A 27306-nucleotide genomic window follows, 5' to 3' on the forward strand; every position below is an offset into this window, starting at 1 on the left:
AACTGTGTGACCGTGGGCCAATTCTCTACCCCACGGGTGCCTTTTCCTCATCTACAAAATAAGCATGATGAAAATAAAAGTATTTCCCTCTGAGGGTTACCATAAGGATTAAGTGGGTTGACAGGCGTGCAGTGCTATCAACAGTGCCTGGTCCTGAGCAACATTCCTGCTGGTAGAAACAGCTATTGAGTGAGGCTGCCCCTGTCTCTGACATGACTAGATTTTGACAGGGGAATGAGAGGAAGAGCTCAAGACATAAGACACCCGAGGAAAAGACCACAGTAGCACAGGGAGGCTGGGAGCCCTAGAGACCGATTCATCCGATTCCCTTGCTAATAAACCCCTCATTTTCAACCTTTTCAGGGCTTAGGGACATGCTGTAACTGATGTTAAGCCTGTGGCCATGGCAGGCAAGCGCTTTATGTGCATGCAAATCCCAGGTAAAAAGCTCCACGGAGAAGTGCAGGCATGGCGATAGCCAAAGAGGCAGCTCTGCTGTGGGCCTGAACATTCTGGAGATGGACACTTGCCACAGAACAAGAGCATGGGAGCATTTCCCTTTGAGAGGTCAATGTATGAGAAGCCGTTATCAGAAATAATCTGAGACTCAGCTCAGAGGATCTGGCAGGTGGATAGTTCTGTGAATGTGCCCCAGGACCTGAACATCTCTGACTTTTTGAAAGTGCCACCTGTGCCCGTACAAGCCTCTCTACTCGGGCTACACAGCGAGTCTTCACTTAACATTGCCGATAGGTTCTTGGAAACTGCAACTTTAGGCTAAAGGATGTATAATGAAAACAATTTTATCATAGGCTAATTGATATGAACAAGAATTACATTTCTACAGCATATTTCTGTCACAAAAAACACCAAATTTCTAAATAAAGACCTAAAACACATCTAATATTAAACACTGAAATAAATGTGAGCTATACACAGATTTAAGAATGATTAATAAAAACAAGTAAGATAATGCTTTTCCAACCTGCTTATTCCAGTTCAGGGTTGTGGGCGACCTGACACTGTCTTGGCAGCTCAAGACACGAGGCAGGAAGGTACCCTGGACAGGACACCATTCCGTCACAGGGCCACTCACAGCCCCCCGCACTCACTCAGACTGGGACACTTCAGACACACCAATTCATCTCACATGAATCTCTGAGATGTGGCAGGAAACTGGAGTACCCGGAGAAAACCGACACAGCCATGAAAACCTACAAATTCCACGGAGACAGTGGCCCCAGGCCAGGAATCCATTTTCCTTCTCCCTTAATGTTATAATCAAATGACGATGAGCGAAACTTAGGGGAGTTACAGACTTTGGTGGAGAAATTAGTTTATGTGACTGGAGGACGTGTTCAACAGAAGCCAACTGATGCATGGGGACAAACTGTCTCAGTACTAGGTTGATACTATGTGATTCCTATAGGAAAGATTGTAATTGCTGTCACAGTGCTTATTCAGAACTCTCTTCCTGTGGAGCATTTTAAACAGATTGAGTGAGGGTGTGTATTAAATACAACAGGAGGTGAACATTTATCATCCTATTCTTGCTCTCCGTTAGAAGAAAAAAATATTTGCTAGGGATAAGAAGGAAGTGAGGCATCCTCCTCAAAGGCTGAGCTAAATGTCCTGATCAAAGAAAAGTAATTAATAAAGGGAAACCACAGACCCTAGCATTTTAAGCTCCAGTACAATTTTCTCAAGAGCCACTGATTTGAAATAATTAAAAAGCCATAAAGATGTTTATATATCAATTTTATGATTTTACATAATTTGTATATACCTATATATCTATAGCTGTATTTATTTATTCTCTTATAATGATAGTCAGGAAAGGTGACCTAATTGGAGTTGTGAAATTAAATTATCAGAATAGCATTAAGATAAAAGATAGAGGCTTTTAGGAAAATTAATTGAGCTCCACAATATTTTTGCAAAAAAATATACTTTCTATGATTCCGCTATGAAAATGAATTGTAAAGTAAAATAATATGTTATCAAGCAATTGCACAATTTTATAAAATTTTCTCTCAAGGACAAATACTGTATGATCTCACATGTAGAACCTAAAAACAAGCAAACAAAAAAACAATAATACCTAACAACCCTCCCAAAAACTGAGCTCAATTATACAGAAAACAGATTGGTGGTTGCCAGAAGATAGGTGTGGAGAGTTGTGCAAAATGGGTAAAGAAGTTCAAAAGATACAAATTTCCAGTTATAAAATAAATGTCAGGTAATGTACAACATGGTGACTGTAGTTAATAATACTGTATTGTAAAAAAAATAAAATATACAAAAAAGTATAAACGCTTGTTTCATTGATTGTTCTAAAAAATGGTTCAGAGCTGCCAATTAAAATGTAAATATTCTTATATATAATATAAACTTATTTTTATTTCATTTAAAAAATTATATCTTAATCAAAACTTTTCTAACAAATGGATTTTGAACCTTTTTATTTATTATGTTTATTTTTTTATTGAATAAATTTGACTTATACCATTGTGTAAATTTAAGGTGTACAACATGTTACAATATACGTTTGTATATTGTAATATAGTTGCCAATATAGCAATATTTATCACATTGCATAATTATGGTATAATATTATTATCTATGTTCATGATACTGTACGTTAGATCTCTATGGCTTACTTACTATTCGTTACAAGTTTGAACCTTTAAACACCATCGCTCTTATGCCCCCTTCCCATCACCTGGTAACCACAATATTACTCTGTTTTTAACAGGTTACTTTTTTAGAGTCCACATATAAGTAATATCATACAGTACTTGGCTTTCTGTCTGACCTATCTCCCTTAGCATAATGTCCTCAAGGTCCATCCACGTGTTGCAAATGGGAGAATATCCTCCTTTCTCATGGCTGAATAATATTCCATTCTGTATTTGTACCACCACATCGTTTTATCCACCGATGGGCATTTAGGTTGTTTCCATATCTTGGCTATTGTAAATAATGCTGCAATAAACATGGACGTGCATATATCTCATCAAAATCCTGTTTTGCTTTGATGTGTTTTCTTCATCTCCCTCCTCCTGCCACCCCCATGCTATGTGTTTTTTTAAGACACTGAGTCACCTCCAGCACTACTGGTGAAGTTAGTATCCTTATCTATGGGATTTACCTTTAAATGTAGCCAGTATCTGATTTCTTTGCCTGGGGCTTCCTTTAAATTCTGTTTCCATATACCCAGAAGTGGGGTTGCTGGATAGACAGTAGACTTATTTTTAATTTTTTGAGGAACTTTTATATTGTTTTCCCTAGTGGTTGGACCAATTCACATTCCACCAATGATCTATAAGAGTTAAACCTCATTTTAGTCAAATTCTCTTTACACACTCTTTCCTAGTAGCAAGTATCCTGTTGGCCAAGAACTTCTTCCACTCATGGCCCTGTGCTTGGCGAGGTCTCCTACGTATCTGCCTTTGCAGCTGGGGCAAGCTCCTCAAATAATGGCCCGTGCAGGTATTGGCTCTTCTCCATTTTCTGGGCGTAAATATTTTCTAGAACTCTCCTCAAGTATGAGTATATGATAGATTCACAAACAATTCTCAGGATTTCACTCATTTTAGGCCTTCATTGTATGCTGCCCTTTCTAACATAAGTACAATACACTTGTAAGATATTTGAGGGAAAGAACCAGACAATATGTTATGTTGATTTTTAATCTCTGACCCCATCCTACAAACTGCATATAGAGTAGTGCTGCTCAAATGTGTGGCAGCATATGAGGACTTTCTGTCTTCAAGTCTCTCAGCCATTAGAAAGTATTTTAACTTCTACTCCTCTCACACATCTACCCTCGCTGATGCTCATTCCCTACTGCAGAGGGACAAGGGGCAGAGAGGTGAAAAGCCATTACTAGAGCAAGGGAGGCAGAGAACGTCTCCGGAAAACAGTGTCATACAGGAAATCTGCAGTTTCAGGAACATCTCTCTTCATAAAGGGATCATGATTTGGGGTCCGTGGACCTCTTAGAAGCCTATGGATGAGCCTTAGGGTCCAGAAATCCCCTCAACTTTGCAGCAAAGTTTTGTGTGATATATATTTTTCTGTGGAGGCTGTTCACAGTTTATAAAGTTTTAAAGAGTGCAGGACAAAATGAAAATTTAATCTCTGCTTTTAAAAGAAGTCTTCAGAAGTGGCATGAGGTAATAATGCTGATCCCAGAGTCTTACCTTTTCCACAAAGTACAGGATGCCCTCATGGCCACGCTGGCCAGGGGGTTTCCAGCTCAGCACCACGTAACTCTGGGTGGCCTCAGTGACAGAGAGGTCTGTGGGAGGTCCAGGAACAATACCCTCTGAAAAACAACAAGGAAAGTGAGGGCACACACTCTGGGAAACCCAGGACACTCAGGCACAGATGTTTCTCTATCGCTGAAGGAAGACTTAGTCACTGCTTTGTAAGAAGTACCTTCTTTCTAAAATTCCTCCTAAAACAGTCATTCCTAATTCAAAGCCACAATGTTACTTTCTTTGCTTGACAATTTTAATTTCTTTATTAGTCCTAAAAAAACAGTTGCAATGACACAAGTTATCTTTTATATTTTTACCAAAAGGAGAGGAATAATCGTTTTCTAATGCAATTGATTGATTGATTAAAGTTTTCTAATTCTTTAAATTACAATTGACATAATATATTAGTTTCAGTGTACAACATATGGTTAGACATTTATATAGTTTACAAAGTGATCCCTCTTCCTAGTACCCACCTGACACAATACAGAGTTATTACAGTACAGGGTGGGGCACAACTTCTTTCAGCTTTTTTTAATAGAATATCTTTTAAAGGATGTTTGATTAGCAAACAACCTTGGAATATAGACATAGCATATCCTCTAGGGCAGTGGTCGGCAAACTCATTAGTCAACAGAGCCAAATATCAACAGTACAACGATTGAAATTTCTTTTGAGAGCCAAATTTTTTAAACTTAAACTTCTTCTAATGCCACTTCTTCAAAATAGACTCGCCCAGGTCGTGGTATTTTGTGGAAGAGCCACACTCAAGGGGCCAAAGAGCCGCATGTGGCTCGTGAGCCGCAGTTTGCCGGCCACGGCTCTAGGGCAAAGAGTTAGTTGACTGTTTTCAGACCAGGATAACAAAAGGTGATATATTTCTCCAGAGAAAGTTTGGTTAGGTTTGGTAGACGCCCCCTAATAAGATTGTGGTTTCCTAAGTGTAAGGTTTCTCAGCTGAGATACAAATCTACTGTGTGTGCAGCATCCACCTCTGCTGCCCCACATAACCCTGTAGGGTTGGTGGGGAGGGGCAAGGGAAGCCAGTGAGAATAGGAAGCTCATGCTGTCTGCAGTGCTGTGAGTAGAAAGAAGAGTCCTTTGTCTCTTACCCAGGAGTCGCATGTCTCTTGCCAGAATCTGTGAAACTAATAGGAAACATTAGCTCATAAGTAGAGTAAACTTAGACCCTCCATGGTTCTTGACATCAAAGTGATCCCTCCATGTGAAACAACTACAATACTGAGCAAAATATATGAAATGATTGTTTACAGCATAGGACTTATTAGTCAGCGTAGGACAATGATTCCCTATAGATAGGAAACTAGGTGAGTCCTGCCATAGTCCTAGCTTGCTGTGTGGAGAGAGTTTCAAGGCAGCAGCTCACGAAGAGGAGCCCAGGTAGGGCCTGGTAGTCTCCCTGGGTGGAGGAGAAGCTGGACTTCCCAGGAGGGTAAGGGATCCACAGGTAGAATCATAGGGATGAACACTGGAGGAAAGGGCTGCCCGGAGAGGGAGGCTTCAGAGATCTGCAAAGGGTCCCTCTGGAGTGCTCACGTGAGTGCTGATCAGCTCATACATGTGAGAAATCCACACAAAAGAATTGAAGGGAACAATCTTCAAAGCTCACGTTGGGCCTGAGAGAATTCATGTTCCCACCAGCCAGAATGGAAATCTCCTAATTCCTGGGGCATCCGGGACCGTACTCAGGAGGGCATTTCCTCTGTAGTGAGGCCAAATCACTAGACTAAAGGCTTCTCTGATTACACTCAACAAAAGCAAGCCTTGAAAGGATTACTTCCCCAGAACAAAGCCTAAGAGTATTTATAAAAATACAAAAATACCCATCAACAAACACTAAATTCAAAATGTCTGGCATCTCATAAAAAAAAAAAAATCAAGTATGCAAAGAAGCAAGAAAATACAAACCATAATGAGTACAAAAAAAATCAATCAATAAAAACAAAACCAGATAATGTCACAGATGATAGAATTAGTAGACAAGGACATTAAAAAAAGGTATTATAAATATATTCCATATGTCCAAGAAGATAAAGATTGAACATGTTAATTAAAAATATGAAAAATATTAAAATGATACACAAATTCAAAGATTTAAAAATGAAAGCACTGGCTGGAATTCACAGCAGGTCAAACACCAATGAAGAAAAGGATGCCCAGCCAGTGTTGCTCAGTGGTTGAATGTCAACCTATGAACCAGGAGGACACAGTTCGATTCACAGGTCAGGGCACATGCCCCGGTTATAGGTTCAGTCCCCAGTGGGGGTCATGCAGGAGGCAGCCAATCAATGATTCTCTCTCATCATTGATGTTTCTATCTTTCTCTCCCTCTTCCTTCTTCTCTGAAATCAATAAAAATATATTTTAAAAAAACTGTCAATCAGAATCCTACACACAGTGAAGACATATTTTAAAATGAAGATGAAATAGAGACTCAACAAAGAAAAAATAAAATAAGTCATAACCATCAAGCCAGCACTACAAAAAAATATTAAAGGAAATGCCTTAGGTAGAAAGTCATATCAGATGGAAATCCAGATCTATACAAAGAAATGAGCAACAGAAATGGTAAAAATGAGTGAATATTGAAAACATTTTTCTTACTTTTTAAGTCTTTTTGAAAGATAAGCAATGATTTGAACAAAAATAATAACATTGTATTGTATGGTTTAAAATAAATACACAAATAAAACGTATGATAACAATAGCACTATGGTTCAGAGGGAAAATGAAATAATATCATTGAAAGTTCTTATACTACTTGTGAAGTAATATAATATTACTTGAAGATAGGTTGTGATACAATGTATAGTATAAATTCCAAACTATTATAAAGTAAAAAAAAAGAATTATAGCTAATAAGATAACACAGAAAATGGAATAATAAAAAATACTTAATAAAAAAGAAAGTAGAAAAAGATGAAAAAGGAAACAAACAGATGAAATAGACAGAAAACAAATAGCAAGATGGTAGGTTTAAGTCAAATCATATCAGTAATCACACAAAATGTAAATGGTTCAAACACCCAATGAAAAGGCAAAGATTACCAGATTGCATAGATCTAACTTTTTTATACTGACTACAAGAAACATGATTTAAATATAAACACACACATAAATTAAAAGGATAAAAATCATATGCCATGCTAAAACTAATCAATATAAAATCGAAAGGTTATATTACCAGGCAAAGTAGATTTCCAAGAAGGAAAAAACACATTACTAAGGATAAAGGGACTTACTTCATAATAATAAAGTGGTCAATTCATAAAAGAATATTACAATAAAAATGTTTATGCATCTCAGAACAGCATCGAAACACATGAAGCAAACCTTGTAGAACTAAAAGAAGAAACTGATAAATACATCATTTAGTCAGAGATTTCATCACTATTAATAATTGATAGAACAAGTAGATAGAAAACCATCTATAATAATAAAAGCATAATATGCTAATTAGACCAGATGTCCTTCCGGATGACCTTCTGGACAAAGCCGGGGCTTCAAGGGAAGCCCGGGTGCCAGGTGCCAGAGGGAAGCCAGTGCTGGCAGCCGGGGGAAGGAAGGCCTACTCTTGCACGAATTTCGTGCATCGGGCCTCTAGTTAATGATATAAAAGACAATTGGAATCCCAGGAGATTTTTGTAGAAATGTGTAAGTTGGTTTTAAATTTTACATAAAAATGCAAATACTTAGAATAGCCAAATAAACTTTGGAGAGTGGGGGGAGATTAGAGGACTTATACTATCTGACTTCAAAACTATGAAACTTAAAAAAACAACAACAACAAAAAAAACCCCATAAGGCTGATAAAGCTACATAAAAGAGAAAATAAAATTTACCAATAGAGATTGCAGAAGTAGATCCACAAACATGCAATCAAATTCCATGTTACTAGAGAAATGCAAATTGAAACCACTATGCACCCACACTATGAAATACCACTATTATATAAAACACCACTATACACTATTAGAATGTCTAAAGTTTAAAAGACTGCATGCCAAGTACTGGTGACAATGTGGAGCACCTGGGGAACTCCCATAGAGAAACTACTGATGGGAATGTAAAATGGTACAACTATTTTGGAAAACAGTCAGCAGTGTCTTAAAAATTAAACATAAACCTACCATTGTAGGGAGCAGCTCTAGGGTCAAGCCTCGGCTGACCTGTGGCAGGGCCACAAACAAGTCCCAGCCTGGAGGGCAGAGCTCTCCTAGCATAGTTAAGACCTTGTAGCCCTCCCTAATTCCTTCCTAAGTAGCTAATGGGTTGTGGGAGGTGCAGCAAGTGTTGCCAAAACAAGAACATTTGTATACATGTTAATCTACCCTTGTTTTAATCAGACTATAAAATAAAGCATCAGCTTGCAGGCTGGGTCTTTTGTGTCCTCATCCCAGCACGGGAGGTCCAAGGAGCCCCAGCTGTATTCTCTTGTCTGCCTTTTCTTCAATCCTTCACCGCCCCTCCTCAGGTTCACCCTAGGGCCAGTGATGGCGAACCTATGACACGCGCGTCAGCACTGACACGCAAAGCCATTTCTGATGACACGCGGCCGCATGCCGAGGATGAAACATTTGCTGCTCCTGAGGATGAAACATTTGCGAAATAATGTTTTTTCCTCAAAGTGACACACTACCCGAGTTATGCTCAGTTTTTTGGCGAAGTTTGACACACCAAGCTCAAAAGGTTGCCCATCACTGCCCTAGGCCGTGCTGGCGCGGCACATACCATATGACCTATCCATTCAACTCATAGGTATTTATCCAAGAGAAATGAAAGCATATGTCCACACAAACACTTCACAAGGCTTTTCATAGAAACTTTCAATGGTGAATGGGTAAACTGAAATGAATTGATACAAACATCAACATGAATAAAACTAAAAATAATTATGCTGAGTAAAGGAAACAAGACAAAAATGAGTATGATTCCATTTATCTAAAATTGTGGGCAATGCAAACTACAGTGACAGAAAGCAAATCAGTGATGGCCTAGAGATGGGGAAGGAATGAAAGGGAAGTATTACAAAGGGATGTGAGAAAATTTTAGGGGTGATGAATATGCTCATTATTCGGATCATGGTGATGGTTTCACAGGTGAACACATCTGAAAAAAATGTTGTCAAATTGTACATTCTATAGACATCTAGTTTAGTGGATGTCAATTATATCTCAATAAAACGTTTTAGGAAAAGTGCTTCTCTTGACAATATAAGTTACTTTATGATATCCAAATATTTCAGAATGTTCTTTCCAAAACATCTTAATATGCAGTGTACCATCCACTCCAGCTAACCAACAAAGCAAAACATTGGCAATAGTATTTGAGGAAAATGTAGCTTTTACCTCTAGGTTCCTCTTCAGTGACAATGATCTGTCCAGTCCAGGGTGCTGAAGGGTGACCTGAACAGAGATAAAAATGAAAATCCCAAACATTCACAAGAGCAGTTTCAACTGCACTTATAAACTGATTAACTGGCCACGTTAGTCACAATTGGGTTTGTTACTAGTTGACTTATGTATTGTTCTATAGAATCTTACTGAGCACAATATACAGTATTGTGTCCTTGAAGAATTCACAATCTGCTGGAGCTTGGAACCTGCCTGAACTGAGTTGACATTTCTAGAATTGTATTTACACAGGAAGGTAAATAACCTGTGTTCAATTACTGTTCCATATAGATCTCCTGAAACATGTAGGCTCTCTGATACCTTCTTAAGGGAGAACCTTTCCGGAACAATTGCTAGCCCAGTAGCTATTTATCTGTCATAACAAAGATGAAAGAGGAGAGGGGCGCTGATGCTGCAGTAAAGCTCAACAAAAACAATTTCTTGCCGTTGCACTCAAAAACTGTTGTCCACAAAGGAAACCAGCTTAGATCCTGAGTGGGGGGAATGGATGAGATGAGGAAATTCATGTCTGTGATCCCACAGACACCAGAAAGAGAAAATGATTCAACTCCTGCTTTAATCAAAGGACTTTTGACCAGCTTTTGTACAAAAACAGAAAGGTAATAAACAGTGTAACTTATTTTCAGCTCAAAGAAATCTTATTTTTTATTGGAATTTATAGAAAAAGAGTAAATGAATGTATGAGATGGAATTAGGAAAGAGAGATGGAAGCTGGGTGTTAGGTGGAAAATGATCAGAGAGCTATCAAGTAGTGTGATTAGAAAAAGTAGCATGATTTTACTTAGATTTTTATGATACCACTACATGTACTTAAGGTAAAAAAATATATATAACACTGCAGCCCTAGTCAGTTTGGCTCAGTGAATACAGCATCGGCCTGTGGACTGAAGGGTCCCAGGTTCGATTCCCGGTCAAGGGCACTAACCTTGGTTGCAGGTTCCCGGGCCCTGGTTGGGGTGTGTGCAGGAGGCAACCAATTGATGTGTCTCTCTCACATCGATGTTTCTCTCTGTCTCTCTCTCTCCCTTCCATTCTCTCTAAAATCAATGGAAGAATATCCTTGGGTGAGGATTAACAACAACAACAACAACAACAAAATGAAAATAAACCACAGACCAGAAGTCCTCATCTAAGGTGAGTTTGCTCCCCAGAGACATTTGGTAATGTCTGGAGATAATTTTGTCACAAGGGGCGGAGGGGGTGGGGGAGCACTATTGGCCTGTAGTAAGTAGAGGCCAGGACACTGCTAACATCCTATAATGTACAGTGTAGACCCCCATAACACAGAATTATCTGGCCTAAAATGTCAACAGGACCAAGGTTGAGAAATCTGGTATAGAGGGAAATGTTAATTTACAACAATTCTTTTAATGCAAGTTTATGGTTCCTTTTATTGAGGGTGCCACATGGGTTCCCATGAAACAAATGCAGAACATAATTCATGTATCGTAGTTTTGAGGTCGATACTTGGAGGCTAACTGTATGGACAGATTATTTTTAATTGTCTATAAGGAAACTCAAGTATAGATCAGATATAATGTTGTTTTTCCTTTAATATAAAGAAACTCACTGTACTGAGATATTAATAGTGAATAGATGAGTCAAAAAACAAATACTTTTTTGTTCTCATGCTCCTCAGTCCCCCTTCCTACCGTAAGGATTTTCTGATCAATAAAGGATTTCTTATTCTCTGTTCCCTCTAGTGGAAGGGGGAGGAATAACTTTGCAATGAGATCTGTAGTTCTATTAAAAAGAAGATGCAGAAAGATTCTAGAAAATGAAAAATGCTTACTTCTAAGTCTTGCTTTCTCAGCTGGATCCAGAGCAGCTGCAGGCTCAGAAACACGAGATGGTAGACCTATTCCAGTTTTATTCACGGCCCGAACTCGGAATATATAAGAACGACCTTCTAACAATCCAGTGACTGGGAAACGAGCAAACTTCACAGGTGTGTCATTGCATTGAGACCAGCTATCTGTGCCCACCTCACATCTAAGGAAAAGAGAGCCATCAATAAGAATATTAAGATAAGTATGGCTAAATTCATAGTTCCAATGCTGCAAACCTACCCAGTTGCTTCAGATTTTTCTACAAAGTATGCAGCTCAAGCGCAGTTCAATAGTTATTAACTTCAGGTATGTACTCAATTCCACTCAACTGTAATCTATCTTCTCTAACAAGAAAAAGAAGCTCAGCTCCTTCTTGACACATACATGTCCTTTGACCTCACTAAAAATATGCAGCTAAGGGCCTTGTGTGTGTTAAATAGAGGAGATATGGTCAGGGGTGGGGGGTGGGGGGAGAAGCAGGCTGGTATGTACAATCTCTACACTGAATAGACTAAGGGGCAGGATCGCTCAAACTTCTGCCTGGCTGATGTCTTCAGTTCCACCATTAGCGACTTCGTTAGGCATTTTCGTTTAAATTATGGAACTATTGCTGAGAAAGTTAGCACCTTAAAAGAAACTTATCTGTACTGTAGTTTGGAGAGAGCTCACTTGATGGTCACTGCCTGCTGTGCAGGTGGGAGGGTGAGGAGGGTACTGTAATTGTTTCTTAGCAGATGAGATTGATGAGATGCAGTGAAATTGCCAGGCCTGGATTTAAACACTTGAAACCTCAGATTTCTAACTGGGTGCTTTTTCAGCAGTTGATGCCTGGGGATAGAGTGGCCACACCTCAGGAGACAAAGATGTGAGTTCTATCATGTTATAGCCTTATCCACAGGGCTTTAGAGGCTCAACATGTGATTGAAGTGTATAGCATTGAAGTAACTCATCGTTTTTTATGAGTAGAGTACTGGGCTTTTTGTTTATATCACGTCCCCAACACAGCTCTATGTCCAACATGTATAATTCCCAAAGGATTCTCATGGGGGCGGGGCAGTTCCAATGACAGTGCAAAGGTGGTTGTAGTGGGGGGTTTATCTTTATTTCCTTACCATCACCCTTCCTCTTTAAGATAAATATTTTCTTCAACTTTATGTAAAGTGTTAGCAAATATAGCTTCACTCCTTGCCTTACATCCACTTTCCCCTAAATCTTCCTTTGTAGAAATTATGGAGCTGTTATAAATGAATGTGTGAGGCTAGGATAATTCTCCAAACTGCCCCTGCCTCCCACCCTCTCTGTAGATTATGTCGTGGTGACCCAATGATCCTACAACATGCTTCCCAACCCTCCTGTGGGCAGGACAAAGGCGGAGAGCCGCTGCTCTGGAGCTGTCTACGGCATGGTGGGGCAGAAGAAACACACACAGCCGGGCTGCTCTCTGAGTTCTAGTTCTGCTAGAATTACACTATGTGACTGTGTTTCCTCATTAGCATGTGGCCTTGGGTCAGCTACTCATTTCCTAATCGTAATAACAGTACCTACCTTTCAAAGGATAATTATGGGTTAGTGGTCAATATATGAGAAGGGCTTAGAACAGTGCCATTCACATGGCAAATGATGAATAAATACTACTCATAATACTGTTATATTTTTATTTTTGACTAAGGCAAGAGAAAAACAAAATGTACTTATTGTCTCTGGTTTTTCAATGATCAAAGTTTGAAAATCCCTTAAAAATTTGCCAAAGATAATAAGGCAAAAATTATAAGGATGCAAAAGAATCTATCTAAAACTTCACAGTTCTTCCTTACCAAAAAATAAAATAATGTAGAAGCATTTAGTATACAATTAAATAGTATGTAATTTATTATAAAGTTTTCTCTGGATGGTATTGAGCCCAATAGATATATATTTACTTACTGCTATAAATATCAGGCTTAATATACCTTGGTACAACTTCATTGTATCATAGTAGCCAAATTATCTGTTCCTAGTGGTTTTTACAACCAAATTTTATTACTCAAAAAATGGAAAGAGAATTAGAGCAACTATTTGAATAGAAACTAAGTCAGACAATACTTTATTTAGGTTGATAACATGAAATTTTTATCTATGTTGTCTAAAGTTAGTGTATAATTAATATGTAAGACCCAATTACCATAAATCAAAGTCTCTAAGTTTTAGAGAATGTAAACAGTAAGAACTTGTAGACAGAACATAATTTAATACTACTGATATTTGTGATTTCTTTTTTCTAATTTGAAATCACTTCCTGAGATTTAAATAAAATTTTGTTAGTATTCATAAAGTATTATTCTTCATGTAATATTCCTAAATTGTTGACATACTAGGAATATGGACATTAAATATATTGAATACCACTATTTCATTTCTAAAGTGGCCTCTATTAGGTCTATGAATTTATAGTTTTCTTGCCAAATTAGTGACATGTGCTGGTCATCAAATTCAAAGATTATCTTTGGAATTTAGGTATATACCTATCTATAGCTATATCTGGCTACATCATCTATACATACACACAAATATGTATATACACATTTACATGTGTATATACATATACGTGTAAATATGTATTTATATGAGAGAGAGAGAGGAAGAAAGGGAAAGAGGGAGAGGGAGAGAGAGAAGGAGTGAGAGGAGACCAGAAAAGAAAATATTTCACCTAGAAATAGTGGGAGAAATCAAGCATGCATCTCTATGGCCAAACCACTCTAACTAAAGTTAGACTAAGTACTAACTTATCAATAAAGTATCCCAGAATAGGACTCCCTCCATCCACAGCTGGCTGTTTCCAGGAGACGATGATATAATCTTTGTTGGCATCCACGCACACCACATCCAAGGGAGAGGCTGGGGCTCCTTCAATCTCTGCATCACCATCTGTGGAGACACAGAAGGATCCCATTAGCCCTCTCAGATGTGCTCTGCAGCCCTCAGACTGGGTTCTTAGTGCACACATTTCAGAGGATGCATCTTTGACCCCAGTAGAGCAAGCTTCAGACTTGTAATTTGCTTACCGACATAACAATGTGTGCTTTTCACCATCAGTACAAAGAACATTATGTTAGAAAGGGCTCTAAAAAGGACCCATGACCTTTGCCTCATAGCCCTTGACTGCCCACATGTTCTAAAAGAAAATAAATATGTAGATATTGAGGATTGCTATCAGAAAAGTCAAATGTAAGTTGTGCCAGAAAGTCTGTTCTTAAGATATTTATTATGTAATGTTACTCTGAAACTATGAATGGCTCCAAAGGGGAACAAATAGCCCCCTCTGTTACCTTCTGGATGCATCCACAAGAGAATAAGAACCATGAAGCTTTGCCCATTCCTATGCTGGGCACTACTGTTTTGGAAAAGAAAGGAAAACATTTATTTCAATCAAATGTTTGTTCCCGAACTGAAGATATTTGCGAAAGGAACTCTGATGTGATACCCACATCTGAGTTTGGCTTATCTGAGTTTAGTAAAAGTCCAGGATTATACAAGAAACAGAGGACAGTGACTATTTATGAAATGGCATCCTCTGACAGTGGGGTCCTCTCAGCAATGTCTTCAGGCACAGCTAAATTGGTGAATTGGGGATGTTTTTAAGAGGAGAGGAAGAAGAATAAAAATAATCAGTAGTTTTTTAATGAGAACAATTAAGACAGGCGGCAGAGTCCCTGAGGGAAGAAATCCACATTTGACAATTTCTTCTGACATCTGGTCAACCCTTTCATAATTGGAGTTAGTCTGAGAGGAGGCTGAGACATGTAGGAGCCACTTATCCAAGGGAAAATGCTCTTGTTGACCGAATAAACACTTTTTTTTTTCTATCCGCTACACTTGCATAAGTCTTCTGAGTTACTAAAACATTTGATAACAGGGCAGAAATATTTGTCTACTTCTGAATTTAATAGGTGCACATTACCTGTGAATAGTTCAAATCACTTCAGTTTTGAACATTCTATTTCTTGCCCCATGAGATCTGCAGTCTGTCTCTGGGGAAATGTCTCCTGCTATAGGAAAACTAATTGGTGCCTGAAACCTAATGCAGAATGCCTACATGCCACACAACAGAGAGTTATTTTATCTCTGAAATCAATACAAATATATTTTTTTAAAAATTAAGCTCTAGCTGGTTTGGCTCAGTGGATAGAGCATCAGCCTGCAAACTGAGGGTCCCAGATTCAATTCCAGTCAAGGGCACATGCCCAGGTTGTGGCTCACCCCCAGTTGGGGGCATGCAGGAGGCAGCCAATCAATGATTCTCTCTCATCATTGATGCTTCTATTTCTCTTTCCCTTTCCCTTCCTCTCTGAAATCAATCTATACTAATAAAAGGGTAATATGTAAATTGGTCAGGATGCCCTCACAGTAACGACTGAACAACAGGTTGCATGGGGTGACAAGGCCGGCAGGGGGTTAGTTAGGGGCGACCAGGCAGGCAGACAGGTGAGCAGTTAGGGCCAGTGGTCCCGGATTGTTAGAGGGATGTCCGAGGGGTCCGGATTAGAGAGGGTGCAGGCTGGGCTGAGAGGAATTCCTCCCCGCACCTGTGCATGAATTTCATGCACCAGGCCTCTAGTAAAAATATATTTTTAAAAATACATTAAAAGAAATTAAAAATATATTTTTAAAAATACATTAAAAAATTTAAAAATATATTTTAAAAATACATTCACTGAACATCCATTGTATTTAACAGTTGGCATTTAGGGAGTCATTTTTCAGCACTTTTATAAAATTGCTTTTAAGATGTGGGCTTGACAATCTTTCAAAAACAGCTTCTCTTTAGCAGCTGCTGGAAGCCAAATCCAAATACTGTGTTATGTTACTTCACACTTGTGCTCTTGGCTACTAGCAGCTGCTATGGACTCTCTGGCTCACACCCCCCCAGTCAGTCAATGTCAATCCTTTCCTTAGCCTCTGCCATGCCTTCTCCCAACCCTCCAAATAGCCAAACTTTTTGTATGTTTGATTAATTAGGTCAAAGATTATCCTGCTACTCTTTATATTTTGACATCTGACACAGGCTATTAATAACTTTTTCCAAAATGGAAATAATTTTAATGTTTATCTATACTAATAAAAGGGTAATATGCTAATTAGACTGGGAGACCTTCCGGACGTCCTTCCGGACAAAGCTATGGTGGTGGTGCCAAGGCAGAGGCAGTTAGGGGCGAGCAGGCCAGCAGGGGGGAGCAGTTAGGGGCAATTAGGCCAGTGGAGGGGGGCAGTTGGGGGCAAGCAGGCTGGCAGGGGGGTGCAGTTGGGGGCTAGAAAGCTGGCAGGGGGGCAGTTGGGGGTGATCAGGCCGGCAAGGGGGGGCAGTTGGGGGCCAGAAGGCCAGTGGGGGGGCAGTTGGGGGCAAGCAGGCTGGCAGGGGGGGGCAGTTGGGGGCAATCAGGCAGGCAAGGGGGGACAGTTGGGGGCGACAAGTTTGGTTAGGGGGGCAGTTGGGGGTGAGCAGGCCGTCAGGCAGAGTGGTTAGGGGCGATCAGGCAGGTGAGCGGTTAGGAGCCAGCGGTCCCGGATTGCAAGAGGGATGTTTGACTACAAGGATCGGGCCTAAACCGGCAGTTGGACATCCCCCAAGGGGTCCCAGATTGGAGAGGATGCAGGCCAGGCTGAGGGACACTCCCCCCATGCATGAATTTCATGCACCGGGCCACTAGTTTAGATATAAAAGTACTGCATGCTTGTTAAAGACAATGAGTAGCCAGATTATTATGATCTCTCTATATATATATATACCGAGTGGTCAGATTATTTTATATATATATATATATATATATATATATATATATATATATATATATATATATATATATACTGAGTGGCCAGATTATTATATATATTAGAGGAGAGGCCCAGTGCATGACTTCATGCATGGGTGGGGTCCGGCCAGCCTGGCCAGGGGGAGAGGACATGGGCAGTTGGCTGATTGAACTCCTGGTTGAGGGGACAATTTGCATATTAGCCTTTTATTATATAGGATATACACTGATTGGCCAGATTACTATGTGTTCAGAGATCATAATAATCTGGCCACTCAGTGTATAGGATAATAAAAAAATACATGAAATTATCTTTTAAATGCCATAACTCAGAGATTACTACTACCAACATATTGGCCTACATTTTTCTAGATTTTTCCCCCTATATTTATAACTCAAAAGTGATTGTTTTTAAAATAAAATGGAATGGTACTATATAATTTCATGTAAACTGATTTTTCTTGATATATTATCATATATATAAGCATACATCATTAGTTTTCATATAAGCATACAACTTGTTTTTTCAACTTTGTCCACTCAAGTTCCTAGAATTATTGAAAACTAGAGGCCCGTTGCATGAAGAGATTCGTGCAATAGGCCTTCCTTCCCTTGGCTTCCAGCACCGGTTTTCCTCCGGCACCCGAGACCCAGGCCTTTGCTCCAGCCAGAGTCTGCTGCCTTCGTCTTTGCTGCAGACTCTGGCTAGAGTCTGCTATCTTCGCTGCAGACTCCAGCTGGAGTCTGCCATCTTCGCTGCAGACTCAGGCCTGAGTCTGCCATCTTCGTCTTTGCTGCAGACTCTGGCCAGAGTCTGCCTTCTTTGTCTTTCCTGCAGGCTCTGGCCAGAGTATGCTGCCTTCGTCTTTGCTGCAGACTCTGGAGTCTGCAGTCTTTGTCTTTGCTGCGGCCGGAGTGCCGCTCCTGTAGATCCCTTCGCCCCCCGCTTTCCCTCTCATAGTAGGCATCCTGCCCTGCCCGGCCACTCTGTGCCTGGAGCAGCTGGGCGGCCGCCTTCTTTGCCCTTCTAATTTTCATATTCCCTCCTGATTGGCTGGTGGGTGTAGCGGAGTGATGGTCAATTTGCATGATTCTCTTTTATTAGTGTAGATGTGCCTACAATACATAGTGGCAAAACACACTGAGAAAAGTCAAGCAGATTTACACTCACTACAATAGATATTGGTCCCTCTATTCTTTTATCCCAATGGATTTAAAAAATCTTTTCATTCTTTTCAATATGATAGATTAACACATATCATTTTAATTACTTTGATTACTAGTGATAACTTTTTTACATACTTATTTGCCATTTGTAATTCTTTTTTTATGACATTTCTATCCCATCCTTTATCATATTATCAACTCTTCCCTCCACCCTCTCTCTATAGGGGATGGTGAGGAAAGAATACAGGGATGGGCAAAAGTAGGTTTATAGTTGTTAATATGGAAAATAATACAATAATTAAAAAATAATAATATAAGAATAAACTGTTTCATGTGTTCACAACTATTAACCTGTATTTGCCCACCCCATATATAAAAGTCTAGAAAGCTATGTAACAAAATTATAACACTGGATATCTCTGGTAAACTAATGAAAGGCTTTTCTTTTTTTTCTTCTTTATATTATTTTTTTTCTTCCCCATGAAGAACACATATTATCTATGGACTAAAATCCTGTCCAAATGAACACAGCTTTGGAATGTCTTTGTGCAGTGTATAAACCACCATATGTCTTTGGAAATGACATATGGTGCTTTATACACTGCACATTATAGTTCGGAAGCTATTTTTTAAGCAGCAAAAATACCATAGCTCTAGCATTGAAATGGCCTCATGCAGCTTAATGGATACAAAGTTTTTAAAAAACACATAAAATGTCATTTAAATATTTCTTAAAGAGTTAAATATCAATTTAACACATGACTCAGCAATTCCACTTACAGGTATCTATCTACCCAAGAGAAATTAAGACCTAGGTCCATGAATATGAACACAAATGTTCATTGCAGTCTTATTCATAATATCCAGAGTGGGAACAATCTATCAACTGGTGAATGGATAGACAAAATGAAGCATATCCATACAGCGCAATACTAGTCAGCAATAAAAAGGAACAAACTACTAACATAATGAACCTCAAAATATATGCTCAAGAAAAGAAGACAGATGTAAAAGATCATATATACAGAAATGTCCAGAAAAGATGAATCTATCGAGACAGAAAGCAGATTAGTGGTTGTCTAGGAGCCAGACTGGGGGTACGTGGGGAATGGGCATAAGGAATCTCCTTGGTGTGATAGAAATGTTCTAAAGCTGGGTTGTGGATGATGGTTACACAACTCCATACACATTCTAAAAAGCAATTTTCACTTAACATGGTTGAATCTTATAGATGTAAATTACACCTCAAAAAAGATTTTTAAAAAATAATCTAAAATACATAATTTATTCAGGAATTGCTGAAATTGTCTTTCCAATTTGTCTTTCCTATTTACCTTTTCAATTCTCTCATATCAATATCTGATAAATTTTAGAATCTTTCCATTTCCTTATTTTATGAATTTGAAAACTGGCTTAAGTATAAATTTCTAATTTAAATCCCCCCCTCCCCCGTCTATAGTTAGTTATCTTAAGTTTGGCCTAAATGTGATAGAGCCACAGTTCTGAGCATGGGCACTGAAAAATGTTGGGGTACTCTAGACTATGTCAGAGTGCCCAGAAAGAGTCCAGGAGAAATCACCAAGGCATAAGTAAGTATTTTGGGGTCACCAGGGATATTCTCTGGTTCAGGTAAGATAAATGAGAACAGAAACAAAGACTTTGCTTATTCAGTCCTCATTTAGTCAGGTTTATCCAGATGGTTTGGCTAAAGAAACTTACTTGCTGATAAATTCCCATGTGTCTGTTTTCATTGCAATTTACCCAGAAGGCTAGCTTCTTTCTTCCCTGTGGCAATAATGACTTTTCCCATAATGCTTTCATGTAGGAGAAAATTTAACACATTTTTCAGTTGGTATAGATATTCATGTATCTTTGTCAGTTGCTGGTCAGTGGCTAAATTCAATGATCATTTATTGCTGTTGAGTACTGGTGTGGTATAAACTGCTAACTGTTCTCAGTATCCACTCTTCCTCCCTCCTTTTAGTACTTAAATTACTGAGCTTTAGCAGGGAACACGCTGCCCAATAAGAGATTAGACACCCTAGCTTCCCTCACTGTGAGATGTGTGCATGTGGCTAAGTGTTCACATGCAGAAGTGCTGTGTGCATCTCTGCTCGCCTCCACTTCCTTCCTCTCCCCTTCCCATAGACTGGAATGGGATCATGGGACAGCATCATAGGGGGTAGTGGAACAACAGCAAATATGGGATCTAGGACTCTGAAAAACAAGACTGAAGATAACCATCTGGACCATTCCCATGGTAAGTCTAAAAAATTAGCAAGTCAACCTGTATTGTTTATATTTTTATTTTCTGTACATATGATATGTTGACATCTTATATACCTTTCTGGCTGGAGCTAGCCAATTCTTGGAGATAGCAGAGGGCTCAGCCTGGAGCATGTCTTTGATATGCAAATTAATTCACCCAGAGCCAGGCCTCCTTGGTCTGGCCCATGCAACCTAGGGGGAAATATTCCTCTGCCTTAATCATCCCAGGGCCAGATAATACATAACTAGGTACCATCCCTAAATTATTCACAGGAGTCAATCCTAAACTTCTTTGCTCTGTCTTGCCTTTCCCACAGAAACTTCAGTAAAGGCCATGATCTAGGCTCTCCCCTAACTCCTGCCCCTTCTGCCTCCTGACCAACCAATGCAGGTTCTTTCCCATGTGGTCCTGCATGGTATGCTCTGCCTCCTGTCTCTGGATTTGTAAGTATAAAATACTCTGTTTTGCCTGGCCAGTGTTGCTCAGTGGTCGAGCATTGAACTATGAATCAGGAGGTCACAGTTCGATTCCTGGTCAGGTTATATGCCTGGGTTTCAGGCTAAAATGCCAGTAGGGGGCTTGCAGGAGGCAGCTGATCAATGATTCTCTCTCATGACTGAAATTTCTCTCTTTCTCCCTCTCCCTTCCTCTCTGAAATCAATAAAATATGTATATATACATATAAGTTAAAAATAAAATAAAATACTCTGTTTCCCTGAGCCTCTCCTCTTACTCCTGTTGTAGCAACACCTGGCTGACCATCACATAAAAGAACACTGAAAACCACCCTTGTAGCCTGGAGGTTTAATGTTCCTCCCAATGTGCTAGGGCCTCATGTAGAAATAACATTCCCACTTGTACATATATGATCCATTCAAGACACTGCTGAAAAAAAAAGAAAGAATCCTAAAATTGATGATTATAGTTTATTTTAAGAATTAAGTTATAGCTCTGGCCGGTGTGGCTCAGTTGGTTGGGCATCATCCCGTGAACAGAAAGATTATCAGTTCAATTCAGAGCACATGCCTGGCTTGTAGGCTTGATCCCAGGTAGGCAGCCGTCAGTGTCTTGCTCTCACATGGATGTTTCTCTCTCTCTCTCCCTCTCCCTTCCTCTTTCTCTAAAAATCAATTTTTTAAAATCTTAAAAAATAAAAAAGAATTAAGTTGTAGCACTTTGTTTACTAGTTCATTAAAGCTAAAACTATAAAAAAAAAGCTAAGAAATGAAATAATAAATTTGCTCCCCAAATAGATATTAAAGAGTAAGTTCCCAAATAACACATCATCCTTTTGTTGCAGCTTCCATAAACTAAGATGGCTTTTCATAAAGGACTTAACATCTCCACTTGAACACCTATACAGAACTGCACTGCTGGCTCATTGAAGATGAGGAAAGTACTGACATTAGTGATAGTAACACAATTTTGAAACTAGTTACTTTTGGGTTGGCGCTTTCAGGGTTAACTTCTTTACATCAGGTCTGGAAGTTGATATACCTATGCCATGTAATCTGGAAGAATTTTCTAACAGCTCTTTTATCATTACATAAAACATGTTTGGATAGACTGATTTGGTCTCGGTGTTTTAAAGATTCTTTAAAGATGCTTTCTGCTAGGTCTTACCTCGAACAAAGACATAAGCACTATATTGTTCGTAATATTCTCCCATTCGTACACGGATTGTGTAGAGGCCTTCATCTTCTTTATTGAGATGAGAAAATGTCAGTGTTGCCCGATCTCCACTCCAATGGGCTTGCACCCATTTTGATGAAGAAACAGGTATTCCTGGGGAGAGAAGTCAGCAAATTAACTGATTTTTTTCTCTATTTCTCCCTTCTTCCTCTCTCCCCTCCAATCCTCTCTCTTCTCTCTCCCTCCACCCTTTCTCTATTTCTCTCCTTCTATATTGAAGGCTATTTGACTACAAGAGGAATTCTCTAGGGCTTTGAGTCATTCTGCCATGTTTATATTGGTAAAAATACTAGACCAGAAGCGAGGGGCCAGTGCCAGATGCATAACCTCCAGTGCAAATAAAATGGCAAGGTCTCTTGTTCAAAAAGCAGAGAAAAAAGTACATTAAAAATTATAAGGCTTTTTCTTCTAAAAATAGTTTATCACTTATAAAATGTAATAGGAATGATTCAAACTGCAAAAACTAATATTTTTGTGCCATGATTTTACAAAAAATAATACTTTATTACTGTGATATCTTGATTGATAATAAATATTTCTGGCTTGATTTTCTGCAAATTCAGTTATTAGGCCATCAAATTCATACCTTTAACAATGTCATTTTAAGTGGATGTAATTGGAAGCAACATCACTCATGCTTTACAAATGCAAGATCACAAAGGAGATTTGAAAATTTTTTATTTTGAGAAGAATTCTTCTGCTGGTGCCACTATTATTACAGCTGTTAAGAGTGTTACTTAGTTATGGTATTACATAAATTTATATTAAATAGTCTCATATAGTTAGGGTATTATAAAGTTAACTTTCTGATAAACTATTTCAAAATATAACTTTTACTACTCTAGAGCTGATTATTCTTGAAGAACAATTTTTCTAAAAAGATTTAACTCCCATACAAATCAGTTTCATGTAAGTCTAAATTTAATTTCAAATGTAATTTACATAATTATATCTTAATGTTTTCTTTAACATGTCCCATAATTTGTGGTGGTCAGACAAGAAACTGAAAATGACTTCATGGTTTGTATATAATTCAAACACATGTTTATGCATTCTATCATTATCTCTTCAATTAAGAGGAAAATTTAATTTCAAAATTATCTTCCTTGTTAATAATTGCTTCATCCAAAGTTTCATACAAAAATAGTGTTCTTTTACATTGATTGGGACAATCTTTAAACTTAGTTTCTATTTCTAAGTCTGTAGATAGTTGCTTTGCAATGTTGTGGCAATTTTCATAACCAGAGATTCTAAATTCTTTGAAGAATTCTAACAACTACTTTATGTGCTTTATTGCAATGTCTACGTACACACATTTATTTTGTAATATTTTACTGACAAAGTTTACTGCCTGATTGTTGACAGTTCTTGACAGCGTTCAGGCCAGGGAGTTAATATCTATGCAGATGCCACAAAGGTAAGTCCTGGGGATGGACAGGCAAGCTGGCCTCCACGGATGGCTCCCATGCTGCCCCTCTCCTCCTCTAGGGACATGTCCACATCAGCGCTGCTGCTGCCACCATGCTGGTTTCAGTCTAAGCCCAGGTCCAGGTCCCAGCCATTGCCCTGGGACCACAGGCTGCCCCAGACTGCCCAGGTACCCCATGCACAACTGACATGCTTCCTAGTTCCACTGGTTTATAAACTTCATTTATCTTACTAAATAAAAGTAACTTACAAAATGGATGTATATCCAACTTACAATAGCAAAAACACGTTTTTTGTAATCCTTTCCATGTTACTTAGTGATAAGTTATAATTTTCACAAATATTATGGAATTTCTGCTAGTTTAATATATGTGTAAAAAATTTTTAAAACATCCTCTAATGTTCAAATTCTGCCAGCCCTGAAAAACAGATCTGCAGGCTTATGGACATTCATGCTCCGGTGCCAAGCCCAGTCTGTGACCTTCTGTGAATAAGAACCTAAGTGAGAATTCATTATCAAGGCTCACCATTTCTGTACCACTGGATCTCTGGCTGGAAATGCTTAATTTCAGGGGTGATAACTACACGGCAGCCTAGACTCAACGTCTCGCCCTCTCTCCCAAAAGACACATCAAACTTGTCATCAAAGTGGATATCAAACTTGGACGCATAACCATAAGGGGTCACGGCAACTGGGTACAACAAAAACAAATATCAGCAATTTATTTCTTTTCATCAAAGAGACACAAGCATTTTAATAACCACAGGCAGAGAGCAGTCACAACAAATACTGATCAAATAATTTATCTAAACAAAAATGAAGTCTTATAAAAGAAGTACATAGCACATTGTGAGAAATGGAAATTCTATGCATGAAAATTCTTGCTTCATTAGTCAGAAAAGCTTATTTATAATTAATATAATTTAAAGGTCATTTTATATAAAACATAAATTAATACCACATTTAGTTTAGACTTAGTTGCAATATACATATGCACTTTTAATTTTAGATTCTGAGTTCATTTAAACTTTGTTGCTTGTATTCTGGGAACAAATAGCTATATCAATTCATCATAAAAACTGAGTTTTTCAGTAAGTTGCTTTAGTTTCTTTAACAATCTGAGTAAATGATGTATTACAAGAAATGTCAATGGAGAAAATGAAAAGTTTAAAATATTGTAACTTTAAAAATATTTTTCTTAGAAATGTCTTATTTATAGATTGTGTAAATGCCTGCATCATAAACTCTCCCAGGTTTTATTTTCTCTTTTCTCAAAGGAAAGGGCTTGAGAAAATAACAACTATTTATTTGTGGGTTATTATATGTCAGGCAAACTACCATTGGCGTGCCCTTTAATCTTTGCAAAAACCCCATGGCATAGATATTAGTTTTTCATCTCTTCCAGATGGGATGTAGAAGTTCACAAATATACAGCTAATGACAGGTTTCAAAGGTATCACATGGGAAATTAAAACTCACACCTATAACTGCTCAACTCCCAACACTTAGGCCCTTTCTTTCATGCTTCATCTCTCTTCCTAAGATCTCTTAGTATTAATTTGAAAAGGCGAGCTAACATTTATTGAGTTCAATTTGTGCCAAGTATTGTTACAAGTGTTTAATATCTATTAACTCAAGCTTCATAATAACCCTATTAGGAAAGTGCTATTATTATCTCTATTTTAATAATACTCAATATTATATTAGTTTCAGGTGTACAGCATATTATGCTGTATTTTAAATGGAGATGGCACTTAGCAAATCTATTTTTAAACTTACAGCTGAGGGGCAGGGTGGAAGCCCCAGCATGGAAGCGAGTCTCATCAAACTCTCCCTTATATCCTAGAAGAGAAAGCAGAAATGCATGTGAACTTCTTCTAGTTTGCTTTTTAGCAATCAGAATAAATTATTAAAAAGTGCATTTTGAATAAAACAAGTCCAGCAAACCTACTCTTTACCACAACCGAGGCGTATGCTGAAAGCTCTCCTTTAGCATTCATCGCTGAGGCCCGGTACTGAGCGGTGTCTTCAAAATCACACCTGAAAGAACGTACAGAAACGCATGGCCATCACAGTGGCACTCCCTGTAATTACTAGCTGCTCCCTCAAGGGTCTCTGCTACCATGGCACACTGTACACCAGTGCCTAGCGTGGTTCTAAGGAACTCTTGAAGAAGCTGCTCTCTGATCTGGCTCCCTGTGGGATTTTATGTAGTTCAAGAGATTTACAGCAGATTCAAGCCAGCAGCACAGAATGGGAGAAGACCTGTAGTCCAGTGGTCGGCAAACTCATTAGTCAACAGAGCCAAATATCAACAGTACAACGATTGAAATTTCTTTTGAGAACCAAATTTTTTAAACTTAAACTTCTTCTAACGCCACTTCTTCAAAATAGACTCGCCCAGGCCGTGGTATTTTGTGGAAAGAGCCACACTCAAGGGGCCAAAGAGCCGCATGTGGCTCGCGAGCCGCAGTTTGCCGACCATTGTGACCCTTGCCCGGATTCATTTTTAATGTCCAAAAAAAACATTAATAAAATGCTAAGCACATACATTACAGCATGAAGAGCATTATGATAAACGGGGGGCACAGCCTCCCTGCTGGCTTCCCTCAGGGTGAGTTTCAGTCTGGGGGCGACAGGGAAAGAAACAACCTCTCCTTGTAGACTTCCACAGCCTCCCTGAGCCCCAGACCAGATCCAGGTGGGCCTAATGTGTGGCTCTAGCCTCAAAGTACAAACAAGTTATTCTTCCCTTAATTCTACTAAGGTTCAGGCCACACTTAGAGTTTTGGCCCACAGCAAGACACAAGAACTGCCATTTGGAAGGTCCTCTGAGTTACAATACAGAAATTGGGATGTCTTAATAATGGATTTAGGGAGACAATGATCACACAGAGAGATGAACAGGCTAAGATTACCAAGCAGGTTGTTTTGTGTCTTATCACTACCAGTGTCTGTGTTATTCATTGTCCCTGAAAGTTTAGTTCCAGTCATATAAACTTAATTCTTGCTGAAATTTCACAGACATGAATAGAACCCCAGGAAGGTCGATGCAATTGTATTTCTCATAACATTTAATTATCAAGCAACCACGTAGCTCACTGTTGTCTCTATAGAACAACTGACCGGCAGAATTGACGTGACTTGAGGTCAGGGTCAGAGCTTGGTGATGTCACATGGTGCCAGGCATCTCTTTGAAGCCCAGCATCACGTGTCAATTGCTCTGACCTGAAGAGAAGGCTCTAAATCTCTTGAGATCAGAATGCTGTAGGTTTTACTTTGACATCTCAGCAGGTCATGGTTTTATGTGAACTGAAGATGGTGGGAGTTTAACTTTTTTGGATTGCAAAACCATCTTAGGACACAATAAACTTTTGAGGACTTAGAAATTTTATTGTGGGTTTTGCTTTCGAATTTTGCTTTAAAAACATTCC

General features: G+C 38.8%; 1 protein-coding gene across 1 annotated transcript in view; it reads right to left on the bottom strand.

Moving 5' to 3' along the window:
- The window catches only part of MYOM1 (myomesin 1), a 121837-nt gene that overhangs the window by 53393 nt on the left and 41138 nt on the right, over nucleotides 1-27306 (bottom strand). Inside the window, exons 7-14 of the mRNA XM_079783818.1 lie at nucleotides 25824-25912; nucleotides 25652-25714; nucleotides 24399-24563; nucleotides 22375-22536; nucleotides 14292-14433; nucleotides 11493-11692; nucleotides 9635-9691; nucleotides 4206-4330 (exon numbers count right to left, since the gene is read on the bottom strand). Coding sequence (XP_079639944.1) covers nucleotides 4206-4330; nucleotides 9635-9691; nucleotides 11493-11692; nucleotides 14292-14433; nucleotides 22375-22536; nucleotides 24399-24563; nucleotides 25652-25714; nucleotides 25824-25912 — 1003 coding nt within the window. The remainder of the gene's footprint in view (nucleotides 1-4205; nucleotides 4331-9634; nucleotides 9692-11492; nucleotides 11693-14291; nucleotides 14434-22374; nucleotides 22537-24398; nucleotides 24564-25651; nucleotides 25715-25823; nucleotides 25913-27306) is intronic.

The sequence above is a fragment of the Cnephaeus nilssonii genome, assembly GCF_951640355.1.
Source record: "Cnephaeus nilssonii genome assembly, chromosome: 11".
Classification (NCBI taxonomy): Eukaryota; Metazoa; Chordata; class Mammalia; order Chiroptera; family Vespertilionidae; genus Cnephaeus; species Cnephaeus nilssonii.